Source organism: Notolepis coatsorum (assembly GCF_963971535.1).
Source record: "Notolepis coatsorum genome assembly, chromosome: 6".
Taxonomy (NCBI): Eukaryota; Metazoa; Chordata; class Actinopteri; order Aulopiformes; family Paralepididae; genus Notolepis; species Notolepis coatsorum.
Window position 1 is genome coordinate 108,498,836 of NC_140170.1, and position 18,856 is coordinate 108,517,691.

The following is an 18,856-nucleotide window of genomic DNA, read 5'->3' on the forward strand; positions in this document are numbered from 1 at the left end:
AGGCATGGTTAAGGTTAAGGTTAAGGTTAGGCATAGTTTCGGAGTTGCTTAAGGTTAAAGGGTTAAGTTTAGGCGCTGTTAAGGAGCTGGTTAAGGTTAGAGTTTGTCTTAGAGAATGCCAATAGACAGCCTATTTCCGCGTTGCAGCGCGAGGCAATAGACAGCCTATTTCCGCGCGACAGCTCTCAGCAGCCTCGTTGCGCGTCCTGAGGCTGCCGCGGGGCGTGGCCGCGCCTGTCACGTGCCTGTCTGGGCCAATCAGGCCTACCCAGGAAGTAACTTACAGTTGCGGAACAGTAACAGGCGGCCTGGCCTGCACAGATAAAAAAAATAAAAATTATATATTTTTTTTTTATATAATTTTTTTTTTATTTTTTGCCAGGCCATTGTTTCTAGTTGTGGCGGCGGCGCGGCGCGATAGTTAGATAACCTAGGTGGGTGGGGAACAACCAGGATTTCACTGTCTGCGACAGAGTTGGAGAACTATCTGACTCTCTCCCTCGGATCACACACACACAATGGAGCCGTGCTGCCGCTTGTGATTGGTGGAGGCGGGACCAGGTGATACAACTGATTGACAGTGGAGGCGGCGAATGGAATGGCAGATGGCACTCTGCAGAATACTGTAACAGCCAGGCAGTGAGCCAGGTAGTTTTGTAATAATGAAAGGTCTGTTATTTAATGTTTGTGTAAGGGCTATTTTAACTGTTGATGTGTAGTGCATCAGTAAAGTGAATATGGTATTGTGCTCTTGCTCTGTTTGAATAGGTGGAGAGAGTGGTTAACTGTATTATAATAGTAAATAGACAAGTATGTTGTGCTCTTGCTTTTTTCTTTTTGAAGGTGGAGAGAGTAGCATTGCTAGTGCCACAACAGTTTTATTTGAGGTTCATAACAGTACATTGTACTAAGCAATTGTTGGCTCATTAGTTTGTGATTCACATGCACTAAAATTCACCAGAATGCAGGAAATTAAGTCTTTGTAACAAAAAAAATCCTGGTGGGGGACCCCCAGACCCCCCGCTTAAAAAGTGGCCTGACTGGGGCTATATTTCGCGCTATATCTCCCGGTATGAATTATTTCCCCAGTCCGGCCCTGTCAGGAAGAGAATGGTGTGTTCTTTTTAGGAATGCGGTCATGAGGTCATGGTCAGGCCCGGGGAAAAGGGATGCTTATGTAACACTATAAAAGCAGGAAGATTGTATGAGTGTATTAGATCCTTCTGACAGGAGTCAGATCATGTGATGGTTTTGTTTTGACTATAAAATGTGTGGGGCCACACCCCACTCGTCGGATCCTTCTCTGTCTGCAGATGGAGAACTGTCTCCTCGTGGCTTTGAAACTGTTAACTCAATCAGTGCCAGCTATTGGCCTCATCCTGTTCTAGCTAGTGTGTCACCTTGTTTGTAGAGCTAAATCTATATTTTATATTATAGCTATGGGTCCAATGTCATTGTCAATTGACAGTATTAACCTTCCCTTCAATATGCCATAAATACGCTCCCGTTTTATACCGTAATGAATATGAGCGTTATATCGGAATGGTCTGGGATAATTCCTGCAAAGCTAGTTATAAGGCGCTAAGCTAATAACGTTAAATCGATTGGCGTTTCGGCCCTACACAAGCTAGAGTTAAAAATCCAAATGCATTTGATCTGTATCATGTTCCATCATGAATGCATGAAAGGGGGGGGGGGGGGGGCGGGGGATGTCGTTTTCTGATTATTGATTACCAGTAACGGCATTAGTATTGAATGCTAAAAACGCTTAGCAGCCCGATCGGTATGAAAACATTGCATGATCAAGCCAGAATTTACGTCAGATAGTCCTTACATGTGGCCGGGAGTATTCCAAAAATAATATTCCAATTGTTTGATCGCCATCTGGTACATCCAATGTCGATTAGGGCCACGGCATAATCAATCACAGCATATGCATCGGATGTCCCGTAGACGTTTTGATGTGACCGATTGAACCCATGGCCTTGCCGTATAGTAAAAATCTGCGCCCGGAGACCTTACAGTGTAACACAAGGGTCTGGACCAAGGTTTACTGCAGCTCGATACCGCCACCTGGGAGAATCTGGTCGGTACTGCACCCTCTGCGTTGCAGTAGGGCTTCTAACGGGAACATACGGGTCCCTGGCATTAAATAGGATATTAAAATCTTTTTTTTTTTTTTTTTTTAATGAGCCAAACACGTAATATTACGTGGTCTGGCACCCAACGTTGTCGGGCAATCACTTAATATTACGTGGGTGGCACTGATTGAGTTACTAAAGTTACATGACAAAAGTCCAGTCTCCGTAAGCTTATCTTTTCCTTTAAGTAGGAAGATCATTCTCCTCTACAGTACATTCTTACCTGAAAAAATATTAAAACTGTATAATAATGGTCCTAGCCTCCTAGGTCATACGTTAAAACGGCATTCAGCCTTGGTAAATATCTGCCCGACTATGAAAATAATTATAGTTGTTGTTGTTGTTGTTGTTGTTGTTGTTGTTGTTGTTGTTGTTGTTGTTGTTGTCTATTTTATTTTGAACATTATTATTTACTAATAATAACACAAAAGAAATGTACTGCACTTTTTTATAATTTTTATTACTGCCTATTTTAAAACTGAATCAAGCCATAAACAGAGAGGCCCATTGGGATGTTAGATCCTAATATGAAAAACTTCGATTTGCCTTACTTTGCTATCTTTTTATGCTCGTTTTATATGTTTTTTTATGTCGTTTTAAAACTGTGATTTGCCTTAACTTGCTGCTATCTTTTTTATGCTTGTTTTATATGTCATTTTATGCCATAGAATCAAACCATAAACAAAGTGGCCTATTGGGATGCTAGATCCTAACGTGAAAGATTTCGATTTTATATGTGCACTTTGCCTGCCTTTTTTCTGCTGTAAAGCACTTTGAGCTGCAATTCTTGTATGACAGATGCTATACAAATAAAGTTATTATTATTATTATTATTATTATTAAACACTTAATTTGAAGTGTGTAGTTTGCGTCGGGCCGAACTACACCCCTTTGCTGTGATATAATAATAACCATATACCATGGTTGTGAGCTATTGCTTAAATACTGCACCTACAACATCAACAGCAATGGAAAGTTGGAAACCTAAAAAATTTCAATACCTAAAAACACTGAAGGCTACTACTCTGGGGCGACAGTGGCTCGGGAGGTAGAGCAGTCGTCTGGCAATCGGGAGGTTCCCGGTTTGATTCCCGCTCCTCCCGGGCAGCGTGTTGATGTGTCCTTGAGCAAAACACTTAACCCCTAATTGCTCCCGATGAGCAGGTTGGCACCTTGCATGGTTGTCGGTGTGTGAATGTGTGAGTGAATGGGTAAAATGTGAGTAACAAATTGTAAAGCGCTTTGGATAAAAGCGCTATATAAAAAAGCAGCCATTTACTTACGGCTAGGGGTGTAACGGTACACAAAAACCACGGTTCGGTACGTACCTCGGTTTTGAAGTCACGGTTCGGTAGGGGTTTTCGGTACAGTGGGGGAAAGTTTGGCTTTCCATGTTCCACTCAGGGGTGATGTAGTGTGCAGTAACTAATTGTACTTGTAGGGCTGTCAACGAATATTCTATATTGAAATTAATAATCGGTGGGCGGTCGTTAGTGGTTAACATACCGCTGTATTCGTTCGGTACACTACACAGCCGTACGGTACGGTACACACTGAAACAGTTCGGTTCGGTACGGATATGTGTACCTTTACACCCCTACTTACGGCCATTAGTTTTCATCATCAACATCATCATCGTCATCATCATCATCATCATCATCATCATCAACACCACAACAACAGAAACAACAATATCATCACCATTAAAACACTTTTGCGGCCAACCACGTATATACGTTATTGGGCGCCAGCGGTTAACGGTTTGGATAGTTTTCCCTTTTCTTCGATATTAATATCCTATTCAATGTCAGGGACCTGTATGTTGCCATTAAAAGGCATACTGGGACTCCGAAGCTACAGTACCGGCCAGATCCTGCCAGTAGGCAGTATCGAGAGTGGAGTAAACCCTGTTCCAGACCGGGTGCTACATTTAAACCGCTCCGGACGGACTTTTCTAGTAATGGGAAACCTAGGGCTTCACCCGATCGCATTGAATCGTTTTCGGGACCCCGATCCATATGTTATGGTGGGTCATGTCGTGGACCAGATGGACATAGGATGGACCAGATGGCGATCAAATAATTGGAATATTCTTTTTGGAATAGCACCGACCACAGGTAAGGACAATCTGACGTCAATTTCAGCTTGATGTGCAAGGTTATCATACCCATCCCCCTGATCGGCGTGTGTTGTGGTAATAACGAATGACGTTACTGGCAATCAAATAATCAGAAACGACCCCCCTCCCCCTTTTATGCATTCATGATGAAACATAATACCTATCATATGCATTTGATTTGAAAATAGTAGCGGGTCCAGGGACGAAACGCCAATGGTTTTAGTAGTTAGTTTTAGGAATTAGCCTGGATCATTCCGAAATTATACTTATATTCACCACGGGATAACGCATGAACGTATTCATGAAAGAATGTATTCTTTTTTGCATCTTGAACGGAAGATAGTTACTGTCAAATGACCATGGTATTGTATCCATATCTATAATATAAAATATAGATTTAGCTCTACAAACAAGGTGACGCACAGTGAGAGAGCTATTACCCTCATCCCTGTAGTCAATGCTCAAGCTTTCCATTGCCTATTTTCACTGTACGTCATTCTATATTATAGCTATGGAGACAATTGTATGGTTCATTTGACAGTCACTATCTCTCGTCCAACATGTAAAAAAGAGTAAATTCTTTCATGTATACATCCGGGCTAATTCCTGAAAAGCTGGGTTATGGAGCGCTATGTGAATTTTGCTAAAGTCGTTCGCGTTGCTCGCCTGGACACGTTACTATTTAAAAATCAAAGGTATATAATAGGTATTATGTTTCATCATAAATGCATCAAAGGAGGGGGGGGTCGTTTTTTTATGCTCTGATCGTCAGCAACAGCATACGTTTTGGAGTACATTACATATGATCGTTGCGATCGATGTGAAATCATTGTTGGATCAAAGTAGGATTGATGTCATATAGTCCTTACCTTTACTAGGAGGTATCCCAAAAAGAATATTCCAATTGTCTGATTGCGATTTCCAGTATTGATGTCCATCTGGTCCCTGACATGAAACGGCACAGAATATGCATGGAGTGTGCTGAACGCGTTCCAAAGTGCTCGGATGAAGCGATTCACTTGGCTTGGACTAAATTCTCCGCCCGGACCATATACAATGTAATAGGGATGTCCCGATCGCCTTTTTTTGCTTCCGATCCGATCCCGAGCATGTGATTTTAAATATCTATCGATCCGATCGTTTCCGATCCGATCTTTCACATTAGTAATCAATTTTGACGCATTTTTGTCAGAAACTGGCAGAGCGAGACAAGCCCATCTGTTGCTTATAATAGTCCGGGGCGCGAGAGCGGAGGCTTTTGTTATTACATTCACCCTGAGAAATGTGCTTCTGCTTCATATGAGAAATATTAAAAGTTTCAATATATGTTTGCACATTAGTATACATTCAGTGTTCGACTTACGTAATGGTCCATTCTGGTCTGAAACGCCGACGATAAACCTCAGTCACGTAACGTTATCCTCCAGGTGAAAATTTTGTCTGAAAACTTCGCCTCCAGCCTGCTGCTTCATGAGTTTTTCCTCCACGCGGAATCTCCTCCTTGCAAACATTGCAACTGGCTTGACTTTCTTTTAAAATGCTTAGTTCCAAACCTCTGACATTAAGTCTAGCTGCTCAAGTCAGTGGATATTAACCGTGTTTCGGGAGCGACGTGTTGTTGTTGTGGTCGCGTGTAGCGTGTAGCGTCTAAATTAAAGGGAATGTTTGTTGCAACGGTGAAAATTAAAGGGGAATGTGTTTGTTGTGGATAATTATTCTGCTCTGTGTGACAATAAATACATTAATGATGATATATTATATGTACTTTAAAACCAAAACTAAGGCCTCCGTATGAGTTTAAGACGTGGACATGGTCATGTTTGTTGAATAAAATTTTTCTTTTTTTGACTGCCGATTTTTATTATTATTTTTTCCCGATCCCCGATACTCTGAAAAGCACGTGATCGACGCCGATTCCGATCACGTGATCGGATCGGGACATCCCTACAATGTAACACACAGTGTGAAATAAGGTTTCAAAGGGTAGGCGATACTGCCATCTAGCAGGATTTGGCCGGTATTGCACTCTCTGGGTCTCAGAATAAGTTCCAATGATACACCGAGGTCCGTAAAATTGATACGTGATTATTATATATATACGTGATTGGCACTCACCGGTTGGCGAGCAAACACGTACGTTAATGGCACAGAATGTATTCGAAAATATAAAATACAAAATAATTACAATCTATAGACCACGGAACTCTTTTAAAAATGTTATTATTCAAATTTATTTTCATATGGGACTTGAATCTATATGCATTTCTTATTATTTTCAACTCTTTGGGCAAAATATAGCTTACTCTCATATGAACTAACCAGTGAGTTGACATCTTATTGCAGTTTCAAGTAGGTATGGTCAAGCAATATGATTGGCAGAGAGGTGCATCTGTATCTACGCCTGTACATCACAGCCAGCTTAGTCTCGTGTAGCCATACCGGCTCTCTCCACTCCACACTATGTTAGCGCTGTGCCAGCACCGGAGAGGGAGGTCTGGCTGAACCTATTATCATTCTGTATAGGAAAAGAAAAGTGTGTTTGTATTTCTTTAAACCAATCACTACCATACTACCAAATTGTTAACCCTTTCACTGCGACAATACAGAAGGTTAACCCTTTCACTGCCACACAACAAAGTGTTAACCCTTTCACTACCACACTACATACGGTTAACCCTTTCACTACCACACTACAGACGGTTAACCATTTTACCGGGGCCAGTTTCTAATTTAGTTCTAGTTTAGTCCCTTGTTTGAGCTGAATCTGTGTTGAACATGATATGTGGAACTCCCTCTGGTGTTGTGGTCGTGGTATTCACTGACCTTTGGGAAGTATTTCGACATGTACATGGGTATCTTAGTGGTGTAGTGTATCTTGTAGACCAGGCCTATTGCAAGTTGCTGTACTCTGTCGTCTACTCTAAGCCATCCTAGGTTGTCAAAATGGGTAGGGGTAAGGTGGGTTTTAGGAGTAAGGCCAAGCAGTAGTCTGACCAGTTTGTTTTGTGATGTTTGTAGCCTTGTTTTTAGGGCCACCTTTGGTACCATGAGGTGCAAGCATAGTCGTAGTCTTCAAGGTATTCTTGTTTACCAGAGAGGAGATCCGGTACAGGAATCTTGTTCGTTGGTTGACTTTTTTTATTACATTGGTTGCCATTTTGTCACAGGAAAGATTTGCCTCTAGGATGGAACCCAGGTAGGTAATTTCATCTTTCCTTGTGACAATATTGTCACCCACTGTAACAGAGAAACTGTTGGCCTTGCTGAGTTTGCTATTTGATCCAAAGAGAATGGATTCTGTTTTACCCAGGTGTAATGATAGTTTGTTATCAGCGAGCCAGGTGGTAGTGAAAGGGTTAAACCAATCACAATCATCCTGGACGGTGCTAAGCCCAGGAGGCAGCGACGGTACTCTATTGCAAAATAGAGGAAGGGGAGAAGAATTCCGACTGAAATAGTCATCCAATAGCATGCTTATACCTACTGTCTCATGGCGCTGATGCAGACTACAGCCTGCTAAATACCTCTGCCCCAGAGAGCTCACAGTTAGACCAAATCCGGACTTCTGCAACCAAATTCATTTTGAAAGAAAATGCTATAACGTTGAATTGGGTGCATACAGAAAATGTAGCTTGTCTGAACATTTACGAGTTAAGCAGTGATGTGTTTATCAGAAAAGTAGACCAGTTCTGTCTTTTATGGCTGCGTTCATTGTTTCAACACATTGTCACTTAATTTATATAGGGAACAATAACATATTGGTGTTCTTGTTTTGTTCTTGACTTATTGTTATGTTTCTTCTTGACTTGTTTAAAGAAGACGTGTCCGGCCCGCGTGAATATTAAAGGCAACCAACTTGTGTTCAGCTTTTCTCTGATTGGCCACGACCCCACGCCGCTAGCCCGCCCCCTTTTGCCGCGAGTGCGGCAGGAACCTTCAAGTTCCCTGGTGCAAAATAAATCTGGTAGTTCGTTTATGACGTTAATTAATAATAAACACTGTTAGGACTCTTAATAATAAACACTGTTAGGACTATCTGACTCTTAATAATAAACACTGTTAGGACTATCTGACTCTTACTAATAAACACTTTAATAAACACTGTTACAGTGTTAGGACTATCTCGATTCACGCGTCACTACTGTAACTAGAAACTCTGGGTGTCACACTGTCACAGTGTGGAACTGTACGCTGTAACGTTATGCGTTATTTCGCGTTTTTAACGTCATAAACCAACGCACTACCAGATTCACTCGTCACTGTACATCAGTGGAGGCTGCTTGCTGAAGCGCCAGTGGGGCGATGCTGTGGTTTGTCCCCGCCTTCCGTGCTCCGCCGCCGGCGAGTGTCCAGCTCCAGCAGCAGCGGCCGTGCTCCGTTGTAGAATGACAGAGCTCTCATATTTTGCGAATGCATAAACTATATCTTAAATTATGGCTATGTGTCTAATATGGCTGTCGCTTATCAATGACTTCGCGACAGCCATATTAGACACATAGCCATAATTTAAGATATAGTTTATGCATTCGCAAATATGAGAGCTCTGTCATTGAAGTGGGTGGTGGCAGTGTAACAGCGTTCACCCTGATGTAAAGTAGCGATTTTTATTGTTTTGTCATGACAAACCAATTACATAAGCCAACATATGTGTAAAGAAACAACATATTCCAGTTAACGGTATATTTTTTAATGATTCATTACGGTATAAATTAGGTTAACTGGAGCTGTGGAGGCTGCTTGCTGAAGCGCCAGCGGGGCGATGCTGTGGTTTGTCCCCGCCTTCCGTGCTCCGCCGCCGGCGAGTGTCCAGCTCCAGCAGCAGCGGCCGTGCTCCGTTGTAGAATGACAGAGCTCTCATATTTTGCGAATGCATAAACTATATCTTAAATTATGGCTATGTGTCTAATATGGCTTTCGCTTATCAATGACTTCGCGACAGCCATATTAGACACCGAATCTGGGTTTAACATGATTTGTGGAGCTCCCTCTGGTGTTGTGATCGTGGTATTCACTGACCTTTGGGAAGTATTTCGACATGTACATGGGTACCTTGGTCGCGTAGTGTATCTTCTAGACCAGGCCCATTGCAAGTTGCTGTACTCTGTTGTCTACTCTAAGCCATCCTAGGTTGTCAAAGTGGGCAGGGGTGAGGTGGGTTCTAGGAGTCAGGTCAAGCAGTAGTCTGACTAGCTTGTTTTGAGATGTTTGTAATTTGTTTTTTAGTGCCTTTGAGGTGCTTTGGTACCATGAGGTGCAAGCATAGTCGTAGTACCCTTGAATGAGTGCTCCTGCCAGAGTCTTCAGGGTATTCTTGTTTACCAGAGAGGAGATCCGGTACAAGAATCGAGTTTGTTGGTTGACTTTTTTCATGTGATATACAGGATTTGAGATCCGTTTAAATGGTGTATTCCAAAGAAGACTTTAACTTGGACGTGAGCTGGTATCCAAAATACTGTGCACATATGTTAGCTGCACTATGTAAGACTGACACCCTGTGGCCATGATAGGTAACTGCACTGTGTTTAAACATGGCAGATAAGAGTAAATGGCAACAAAAAATACATTTCTTCAAGCAAGCTAACACTGGGCACTGTTTTACATTTGTGTCATTCACATTTAATGGTCTAGAAGAAATTGGATAGCTTTTTTACAGATTGTGTGCCCGACCAGACGTGGGTATTCTCTTGTTCTGCCCACCTTGGCCCAACTCCGTCATTTAGCTTGCTTTTTAATTTTTTTTCATGAAAAGGTTTGAATGACAAGACAAAATAAGAAGAGAACAGTCCATATTGACTATCCATCTTCCTGCCGCAGGGCCGACTGGGCCAGCAGTGCAATAAAGTAATCCTCAGGTGCTCCCAAAAGTGAAACACCCAGGTGTAAACGGGTGTATCTCAAGCATGCATAAATCCTATGGAACTATATGAGCCTCTCCACTGCATACGTTTGGGTTGTCCCTGAATTTCACCCAAAGCTAATAATCTATCAAATGCTGGCTACTAGATACAGGTCTATGATTGAATCCAGTAGTGAATTGAGTACCTCATAATTAGATCAAACTCCTTTTGGTATTGAGCTGTTTTGGTCTGATGTGTGGGTTGGAGTTGAGGCTGCGGTTACACTGTCGGCGAGTTTCCAAAACGAAAACACCTTTTCAGCGTTCCCGCTAGGGGAACACGTTTTCCTGCCAAAACGGCGTTTCTTTTTAACTTGGACATGCAAACGTAATCATTCAGCAACAAAAACAAAAACCCCAGTGTAACCATGGCCTGAGTGGGGACATTATGTACACAGACATCCACCATCCCCCCTCCCCACACACACACACACACACACTCCATTATATAGCAAAAAAGAGCTCTATCCTTCATGCACACACACACACACACTCCATAAGATAGCAAAATAAGATATCTCCTTCATGCACACACACACACACACACACACACACACACAGACACACACTCCATAAGATAGCAAAATAAGATATCTCCTTCATGCACACACACACACACACACACACACACTCCAAAATATAGCTAAATAAGATATCTCTCCTTCATGCACACACACACACACACACACACACACACACACACACACACACACACACACACACACACACACACACACACACACACACACACACACACACACACACACACACACTCCATAAGATAGCAAAAAAATATCTCTCCTTCATGCACACACACGCACACACACACACACACACACACACACACACACACACACACACACACACACACACACACACACACACACACACACACTCCATAAGATAGCAAAAAAAGATCTCTCTCTCTTTCATGCACACACACGACACATGTTCCTTGGCTGCCACAGTATGTTTGATCAGTAGTGTGTCTCATCTCTGGCTTCTCTTTGATCTGCCTGCCAACAGAACATCCTGCTGGTCCAGAGGCAGATGACAGTGTCTGAAGACAACCTGGAAGACTTCCAGAAGGTTCTGAAGAGTCACTCGGACGTCACCTCCACCCACTCCGACAACCTACAGTCAGTGACTCTCTTTTTGAGCTCAACGTCTTATACCTTAAGACTTCTGGGAAGGTTTGACATTGAAATACATGAGGGATATATGAATACCTCTGTTTGAAGCTGTGCTGATGGGCAGTATTACCCTCAGCAGAGAGGGCAGTCTGCCACAGTGACAAAGTTAATGTTTGTACTAGATCATATGTGCTATCAGTGGTTTTCAAACCTTTTGACGTCAAGGACCCCTAAACCAACACAAATTAGACCACAGACCCCATTTGATAAGATTATGTCCCAGAGCCCCTGTCTGACTCAAATACTTTTGCTTTTAAATATGTTTTATTACAGAATGATATGTCTATACTGTAGATGGGGAAATAATTGGTGAAACCAGAAGAGTCATACATTCTGTCATTATGTTCCTTAAGGAGGAAATGGTGAAATCGAACTATTACATTATGGTAGGGACCCCCCTGTAAGCTGGTCCCTGGACTCCACCTTGGATAACCAATCCAAGCTGTAAAAGACAAAAATACAGTATGTAATGGAGAAATCCGGTCCATCTAAACTGTTAAGAATACTGTTCATCAGTCTAGTCTCCACACAACAGTTTATCATCATCGTCATTAAAAACTGTCATAGCAGTTATAACCCAGGCTGCACGTGGCTTGAGTGGAAATGGCTTTGACAGGAAATGAGCTGCTTCACTTCGCCGTTCGGTCACCATTCCTTTTTTTAATGGAAATTAGCCATCCTGTTTCCTCTTCCCTCTTAAATCAGCGGTCGTGCATGAAGCGTTGCCAAGCTTTTAGTCATAGCTGCTCTTATCTCTGTGCCTCTCACATTTGTGCCTGCACTCTGTTTGTATCTTTATCTCTCTCATTCTCTCTCTTTCTCTCCAACCCTCTTACTCTCCCTCTCTCTCTCTCTCTCTCTCTCTCTCTCTCTCTGTCAGTGTGTCCGTTCAGAAGCTCCCAGGGAAGTCGTGCTACATTATGTATGAGTTCTGGCAGGATCGTATCTCCTGGATGAGGTGAGGATTGTGAGTGTGAGTGTCAGTGTCAGTGTGTGTGTGTGTGTGTGTGTGTGTGTGTGTGTGTGTGTGTGTGTGTGTGTGTGTGTGTGTGTGTGTGTGTGTGTGTGTGTGTGTGTGTGTGTGTGTGTGTGTGTGTGTGTGTGTGTGTGTGTGTGTGTGTGTGTGTGTGTGTGTGTGTGTGTGTGTGTGTGTGTGTGTGTGTGTGTGTGTGTGTGTGTGTGTGTGTGTGTGTGCGTGCGTGCGTGCGTGCGTGCGTGCGTGTGTGTGTGTGTTGACAGACATTGGCAGCCTGATATGTTTTCAGATGGAACTGTTCCCCACCAATGAAGATGAGCAGATGGCCCATCTCTCATGTTGCTCATATACACACAAACTCTCTCTCTCTCACACACACTGGAATATTGCCTTTACGTTTGGAAACTGCACGTTATGTTGGCACTGAAGAACAAGATAGGCTTTGTCATTTATGTGAGCCAAATTAAATTGAACATTTATTTAGTTTGCTACTGTCCTCTGTATCATGTTCAAGAGAAAGGGTTTGTTTGATAAGATACATTGTGAAGATCTTGATTGCTAATCAACAGAAGACTCAGAAATACTGAAAAGTTAATGCGAGAAGGAAACGTTTTGCCTACTTGTTACCTCAAGTGTGTTAAGACTGTGTCTTAAATGTTTTGTATTGTGTGTCATGTAATCCAATGTGGGATGGGACATTTGGATGGTGTGACACGTAAATAAATAACATTCATTCGCACACACACACAGCAGGATATAGTTTTCAGTGGTTTGGTTACCCTATTCCTACTGATAATATGCTCATATGTCATATTAATTGGCTATTGTCTCACATGATGTAGTGGTGGATGTGAATTTAGTTGGTGTGAATCGGCCATACCATCATAAACTAAAAGATTCGGTTGTCAATTTCTACGCTGTTTTTGACCCAATCTCAGTCAACTCATTATGCCTAATGCCTCATAACAGCCAGATCTTTGTGGATATTTTGTACAGTTTTGAGAGAATTGTTTTAGGAGGAAAAATAGTGATTTTAGATGTTGGGTGATTTTAGACTTTGTATACGCTCAGGCCATGTTCCACACCAGGCAACAGCACATGGTAACAACAATGTTTTAATCCACACCATAACATGCAAACAAAGGTTTTAACCATCCACAACAGAATACAACAGTCTTTGTGTATTTCCCATGCTTGATTCTCCTCTCAGACTGATGTCTTGGAACTATCTAGAGCTAGGTCCAAGACTTTGCCTCGGTCTCGAGGGAGAGTCGAGCATCAGAACTACATGAAGACCATATTGATATGAATAGATTTTTATACAAACAACTGATGTGAACATAAACAGTCTGTCTCCTTCATACTGTGCAGCTACCGTGGGTCAAGCAAATATTATTTTAGAGTGTGAATCACACTGCCCGTTAAAGCCGGGAATCTTACCCGTTCTGTGTTTCACTATTAAATCTATATTGATCATGAAGAGCATAACTTATGAATCCGGTTCCATCACACCACCGTTGAATCACTAGAACTGATTGTTGCAAATCCTTAGTGCAGAGCTGAAGTTTGACTTTGTGCTAATACGTAGAATTTTCCACTTGTTGCGGCTTTTGGCTGGGGCCAAAAATTATTATTGATTATTCAAGGGTAGGACAAGCCGATGGCAATAATTTCTCTGCAACATACATCCCACGGTAACCCTCAAACACCAAATGAAGTGAAGTGAATAAACACTCATAGCATCACAATACTATTGCATACCATCAATCCTAAAGCCCAGTCAGTCAATTTGATCCAACGTTTCAGGCGAACCGGGTTACTACGCACTGGGGCTAGTTCGACGACATCATGGCGGTCTGACGCATAGGAAATACACAAGGGCTGCTGTTTTACAGATTGTTAAAACTTTTTGCCTGCATGTTGTGGTGTGGATTAAACGTTTTTGCTTCAAGCTTCCTGGTTTGCTCGAAACCTGGGAACTACTGGCAAGTATTTCATACCACTTAATGTAAGAAAAATTCGAACTATCCCTTTTAACATCAACAAAGCCATAGTTTGGTGATTTTGGCACTACCTGCATTCTCATTGTGGCATAAAGGGACGTTAAAACCATTATTCCCTCTCTTTCCCTCCCTCCCTCTCTCTCTCTTTCCCTTCCTCCCTCTCTCTCTCTTTCCCTCTCTCACTCTCTCTCCCTCCCTCTCTCTTTCCCTCTCTCACTCTCTCTCTTTCCCTCTCACTCTCTTTCCCTTTCCGTCTCTCGCTTTCCCTCCCCTTCTCTCTCCCTCCCTCCCTCTCTTTCCCTCTCTCCCTCCCTCTCTCCCTCCCCTTCTCTCTCTCTCCCTCCCTCCCTCTCTTTCCCTCTCTCCCTCCCTCTCTCTCTTTCCCTCTCTCACTCTCTCTCCCTCTCTCCCTCCCTCCCTCCCTCCCTCCCTCTCTCTTTCCCTCTCTTACTCTCTCTCTAGCTACATGCAGTCAAACAGCAGCAAAGACTTTCAGCGTTGTGTCATTGACATGCTGGAGGATCCTGAAGTAGTATCTACTATGCTTCTCCCAGGTGTGTGTGTGTGTGTATGCGTGCCTGTGCCTTTGTCTCTGTGTCTACATGTGTGTGTCTGAGTACAATGCATGATGCTCACTTGTATGTGTTTTAGTATTCTTGTAAACTGAAATCTGTATTTTCTAACTTCAACAAGTTTTCCACTTCCCCCCCTGCACTTGTGTTGCTGTTCACCAACTGACCTTAAATATATATTTAAAATATTTATATATTTAATATTTGCCTTGAGCCAGTATCGGGGTAGCAAACCACACATTGGCGTAATTAGTTAAAGTATAGATTAGCAGAGATGCATGCCGATCGTTCCCTTCAGCAGAGAAAGCCTTTCTTGAACGAGGCAGGACTCTGGGATTCTGCCATCCGTATGTCACAGGTCTTTGATATCCTGACATATTGCCTCTGGATACAATTATTTTCACCAGGCCATGGATTTGCATTGAAATTAAAGATCTTTAAACATTTTAGACTTTGTATAGCACATGTTGTTACCATGTGCTGTTGCCTGGTTTGGAACATGGCCTGAGCTTAAGTATACAAAGTCTAAAATCACCCAACATCTAAAATCACTCCTGTACAAAATATTAAACATAGTCAATTGTACAGCGTTTTGACTCTCAAGGCCAGATTGACTGAGATGAGGAGCGTAGGGCAAACTGTGAGGCAGTGAGGGAATGTGCTGTACAGTGTGAAGGAAGCCATGAAAGCACACTAGTTTGTTAATAGTTTTGTTTCTGCTATGAGAGGTGGGAATCACAATATTATCACAATACTAGAGTCATGATATTGTAATATTGCGATGTATTAAATTTTTTTCAACTGCAAATGATGCCCTCAATGGAAAACGTATAAATTAAAGTATTTTTTTGTTATGAACAATACAAATATATATACATCTGTTTTATCTAATAAGATAAAAGTATCTTCACCTCACTCCAATAATTTTATATTGGAACAAAATGGGATTGTAATTTTTTTTATATCGACACTTGCTGTGTGTATCGTTATAATCCATATAATATCACGCAAAATATTGCAATATATCACTGTGTTCATTTCTTCCCCCATCCCTACTTGCTACTATTACAGCAGACAGATAGGAAAGGTGGTAATAAGTTAACCAGCTATAAGCGAAGTCTATTTTATGTTTTACTATTTATAGTAGAATAATATAACTGACCAGAGACATGAGATATACAATGATCTACAGTAGGATACAATCAAAAGTTAAATGTTTTATGATAGATCAGTGGGAATAATTATATAACACGGCTATTGACCAATCAGGGTGCTGGATCAGACCTACCCATTTTATGAGCAGCATTCACCTATACTGACATCATTAGTGATGGTAATATCAAGATAAACATCCCCAAACATTTATGCACATGTATTGGGACTGCTCACCAGTTAAGGCATTCTGGAAAGATGTGACCCAACAAATATCAAAACTCGTATCTTGGAATATACCTGTACACCCCTCGGTATTGCTGTTGAATGATGTTTTTGAGTTTGCAGTGAATCCACAGCTAAAGAGATTGGTTTTATCGGGTATCACAGTAGCCAAAAAGCTGATCGCATCACGCTGGTTTCAACCGGAAAAAATGTGCCGTAAAGTTTGGTTTCTTACATATCTCGATGTAATTTACCATGAAATATCTACAGCAAGAATTCTGGGTCTCAATGAATCCAAAATGTCAATGTGGTTAGAAGTGGTGGAGAGAATAAAAGCTAGCTTATAATGGTAGTGTCTGGTTAGGTGCGAGGGATAGTGGAGGTACTTCTCAAGGTGGGGTCCGGGAGGGGGGGGTTCGAGCTGAGCATATGTATGTAGGTTTTTTTTTTAGATAACAGGTATTATGGGTATATCTTATATAAAACAACTAACCAAAATGTGATCTCATTGGATGTGCCCTGACAATTAATGCTTGTATATCTTATCGTGTGTTGTCATGTTTGTTTATATGTTTGTTTTAAAAAAGAATAAAAAAATAAAATACAAAAAAAATAAAACATCCCCAAACATCTAATATTGTAAACAACAATAGAAAAGCGACTACTGAAGTAGTTAGATTAACTGGACAGGCATATAGCCTACTATAATATTATTCCCCATAAAAGCTGCAGTACATTTGCACCTGCTCTTCAGAGGTGGAGAGGTTTTAATGAACCACATTTATAATATCTTATAAAAACATTTAATATCAGGAGCTCCCGTAGCTCACCGCATATCTCGGCGCTATTTCTGCGTCGGGGAAAACTGTGCACGGATCTGGGGGACACGAGTTCGATTCCCGTCATTTCTCAGAATGTCTTCCCCTGCTCTACATCCCATTTTCAACCTGTTTCTGTCGGTCATGCTTGACCAGAAAAAGCGATAAACGCTAAAAAATAAAGTAAAAAAAAAAAAAAAAAAACATTTAATATCTCTACCTGCTTTATGCGCAATCCTCCCCTGAAATGTGTGGATCAGAACAGTGCCCTTTGCCTAGAGACCCAAGGAGATAGTATTTACGTATTTCCTTTAGGAAATTGCATGCATTATGCATTATGCCTCAATGTGCCTCATCTGCACCAGACATGAAGCGCAAAGTGTGAATCTGGCTCTCAGAATCGCTCACCAGGAATGGACGTTGATCCTCCAATCACATCTGTTGCTTCCCTCGGACAAACAAAGGGAAGCAACAGTTGTGATTAGAGGATCAAGAAAAGAGGGCGGGCTTGAGATAGGTCCATTGATCCCGACTCTTTAGACTGTATGATTCTGCTGTCCCTATACCCTTGAAGGAACACACCAACATTATGGCAACTTACCGTCTTCTCCAGAGTCAGACAAGTAGATGGATACCAATTTCCTCTGTGTGCGTTCAGTTGAAAGATATCCGGCTGCAAGCTAGCCTAGCGTAGCACAAATGAATGGAAGCGGATATGGATCAGCTATCGGCTTCCATTAATTTGTGCTAATCTTGTCTGACTCTGGAGAAGACAGTAAGCACATTTCCCATAATGTTGGTGTGTTCTGTTAAATAAAGGCATTGATTGAGCTGATATTTATTGTTTGTCCCCAGTGAAGGGACATCTCTCTAACTTTCATTGTAACCATCATTATCTCTCTCTCTCTATTATTCTCTCTCTCTCTATTATTCTCTCTCTCTCTCTCTCTCTCCCTCTCTGTATCTGTTGTTATTAACCCTTTGTCGTGTGGCAGTGAAAGGGTTAACTGATTCTCATTCTGTCTGTCTGTCTGTCTGTCTGTCTCTCTCTCTCTCTCTATCTCTCTCTCTCTCGCTCTCTCTCTCTCTCTCTCTCGCTCTCTCAGCCTCCTGGTGGATTATGACTAACAACAACAACTGAACCCAGAACATCACGTCCACTACCGCCCACACTGTTCATTCATTTGTCATTTAATTAGAGCTCAGAGTCTCACCTGTTTATCTGTGGCACAAACTGGATGCTGGCTGCACACTTTCATACACAAACGTGCACCTGTTGTCGCAAACACACACAAAACACAGGTAGGTGCATGTGAACACACACACACACACACACACACACACACACACACACACACACACACACACACACACACACACACACACACACACACACACGCAGAAGATGAGGAGAATTCCAAAGGCACCCGAGTGTCAGAGCCACGGGACATACAGATGCTTGAATAATGCAGCAATCTTAACTTTCAGCTGTTTTGGACTTCTCATTATTGTGTTGCTAATATCAATAGTGGGAGATACGCCCATGGCTGCACACACAGCCAGTCTGCATGCTCTTGATTCTGTGCAAAAGCCTGAGTGCAATGCTTTTGATGCTTTTTTCCTCCTTTCCTCGTTCTCTCTGTCCATGGTATAATACTACTGTCACAAGGCTACAACTGAAAAACGACTACAACAACAACAACAACAACAACAACAACAACAACAACAACAACAACAACACATAGAACCCCCCCCCCCCCA

General features: G+C 42.0%; 1 protein-coding gene across 1 annotated transcript in view; it reads left to right on the forward strand.

Annotated features, from left to right (window-relative positions):
• The window catches only part of necab3 (N-terminal EF-hand calcium binding protein 3), a 156,665-nt gene extending 138,019 nt beyond the window's left edge, over nucleotides 1-18,646 (forward strand). Inside the window, exons 10-13 of the mRNA XM_084316175.1 lie at nucleotides 11,183-11,295; nucleotides 12,230-12,307; nucleotides 14,791-14,882; nucleotides 18,202-18,646. Of these exons, the coding sequence (XP_084172301.1) occupies nucleotides 11,183-11,295; nucleotides 12,230-12,307; nucleotides 14,791-14,882; nucleotides 18,202-18,236 (318 nt within the window). The 3' untranslated portion in view covers nucleotides 18,237-18,646. The remainder of the gene's footprint in view (nucleotides 1-11,182; nucleotides 11,296-12,229; nucleotides 12,308-14,790; nucleotides 14,883-18,201) is intronic.
• The last annotated feature ends 210 nt before the right edge of the window (nucleotides 18,647-18,856 follow it).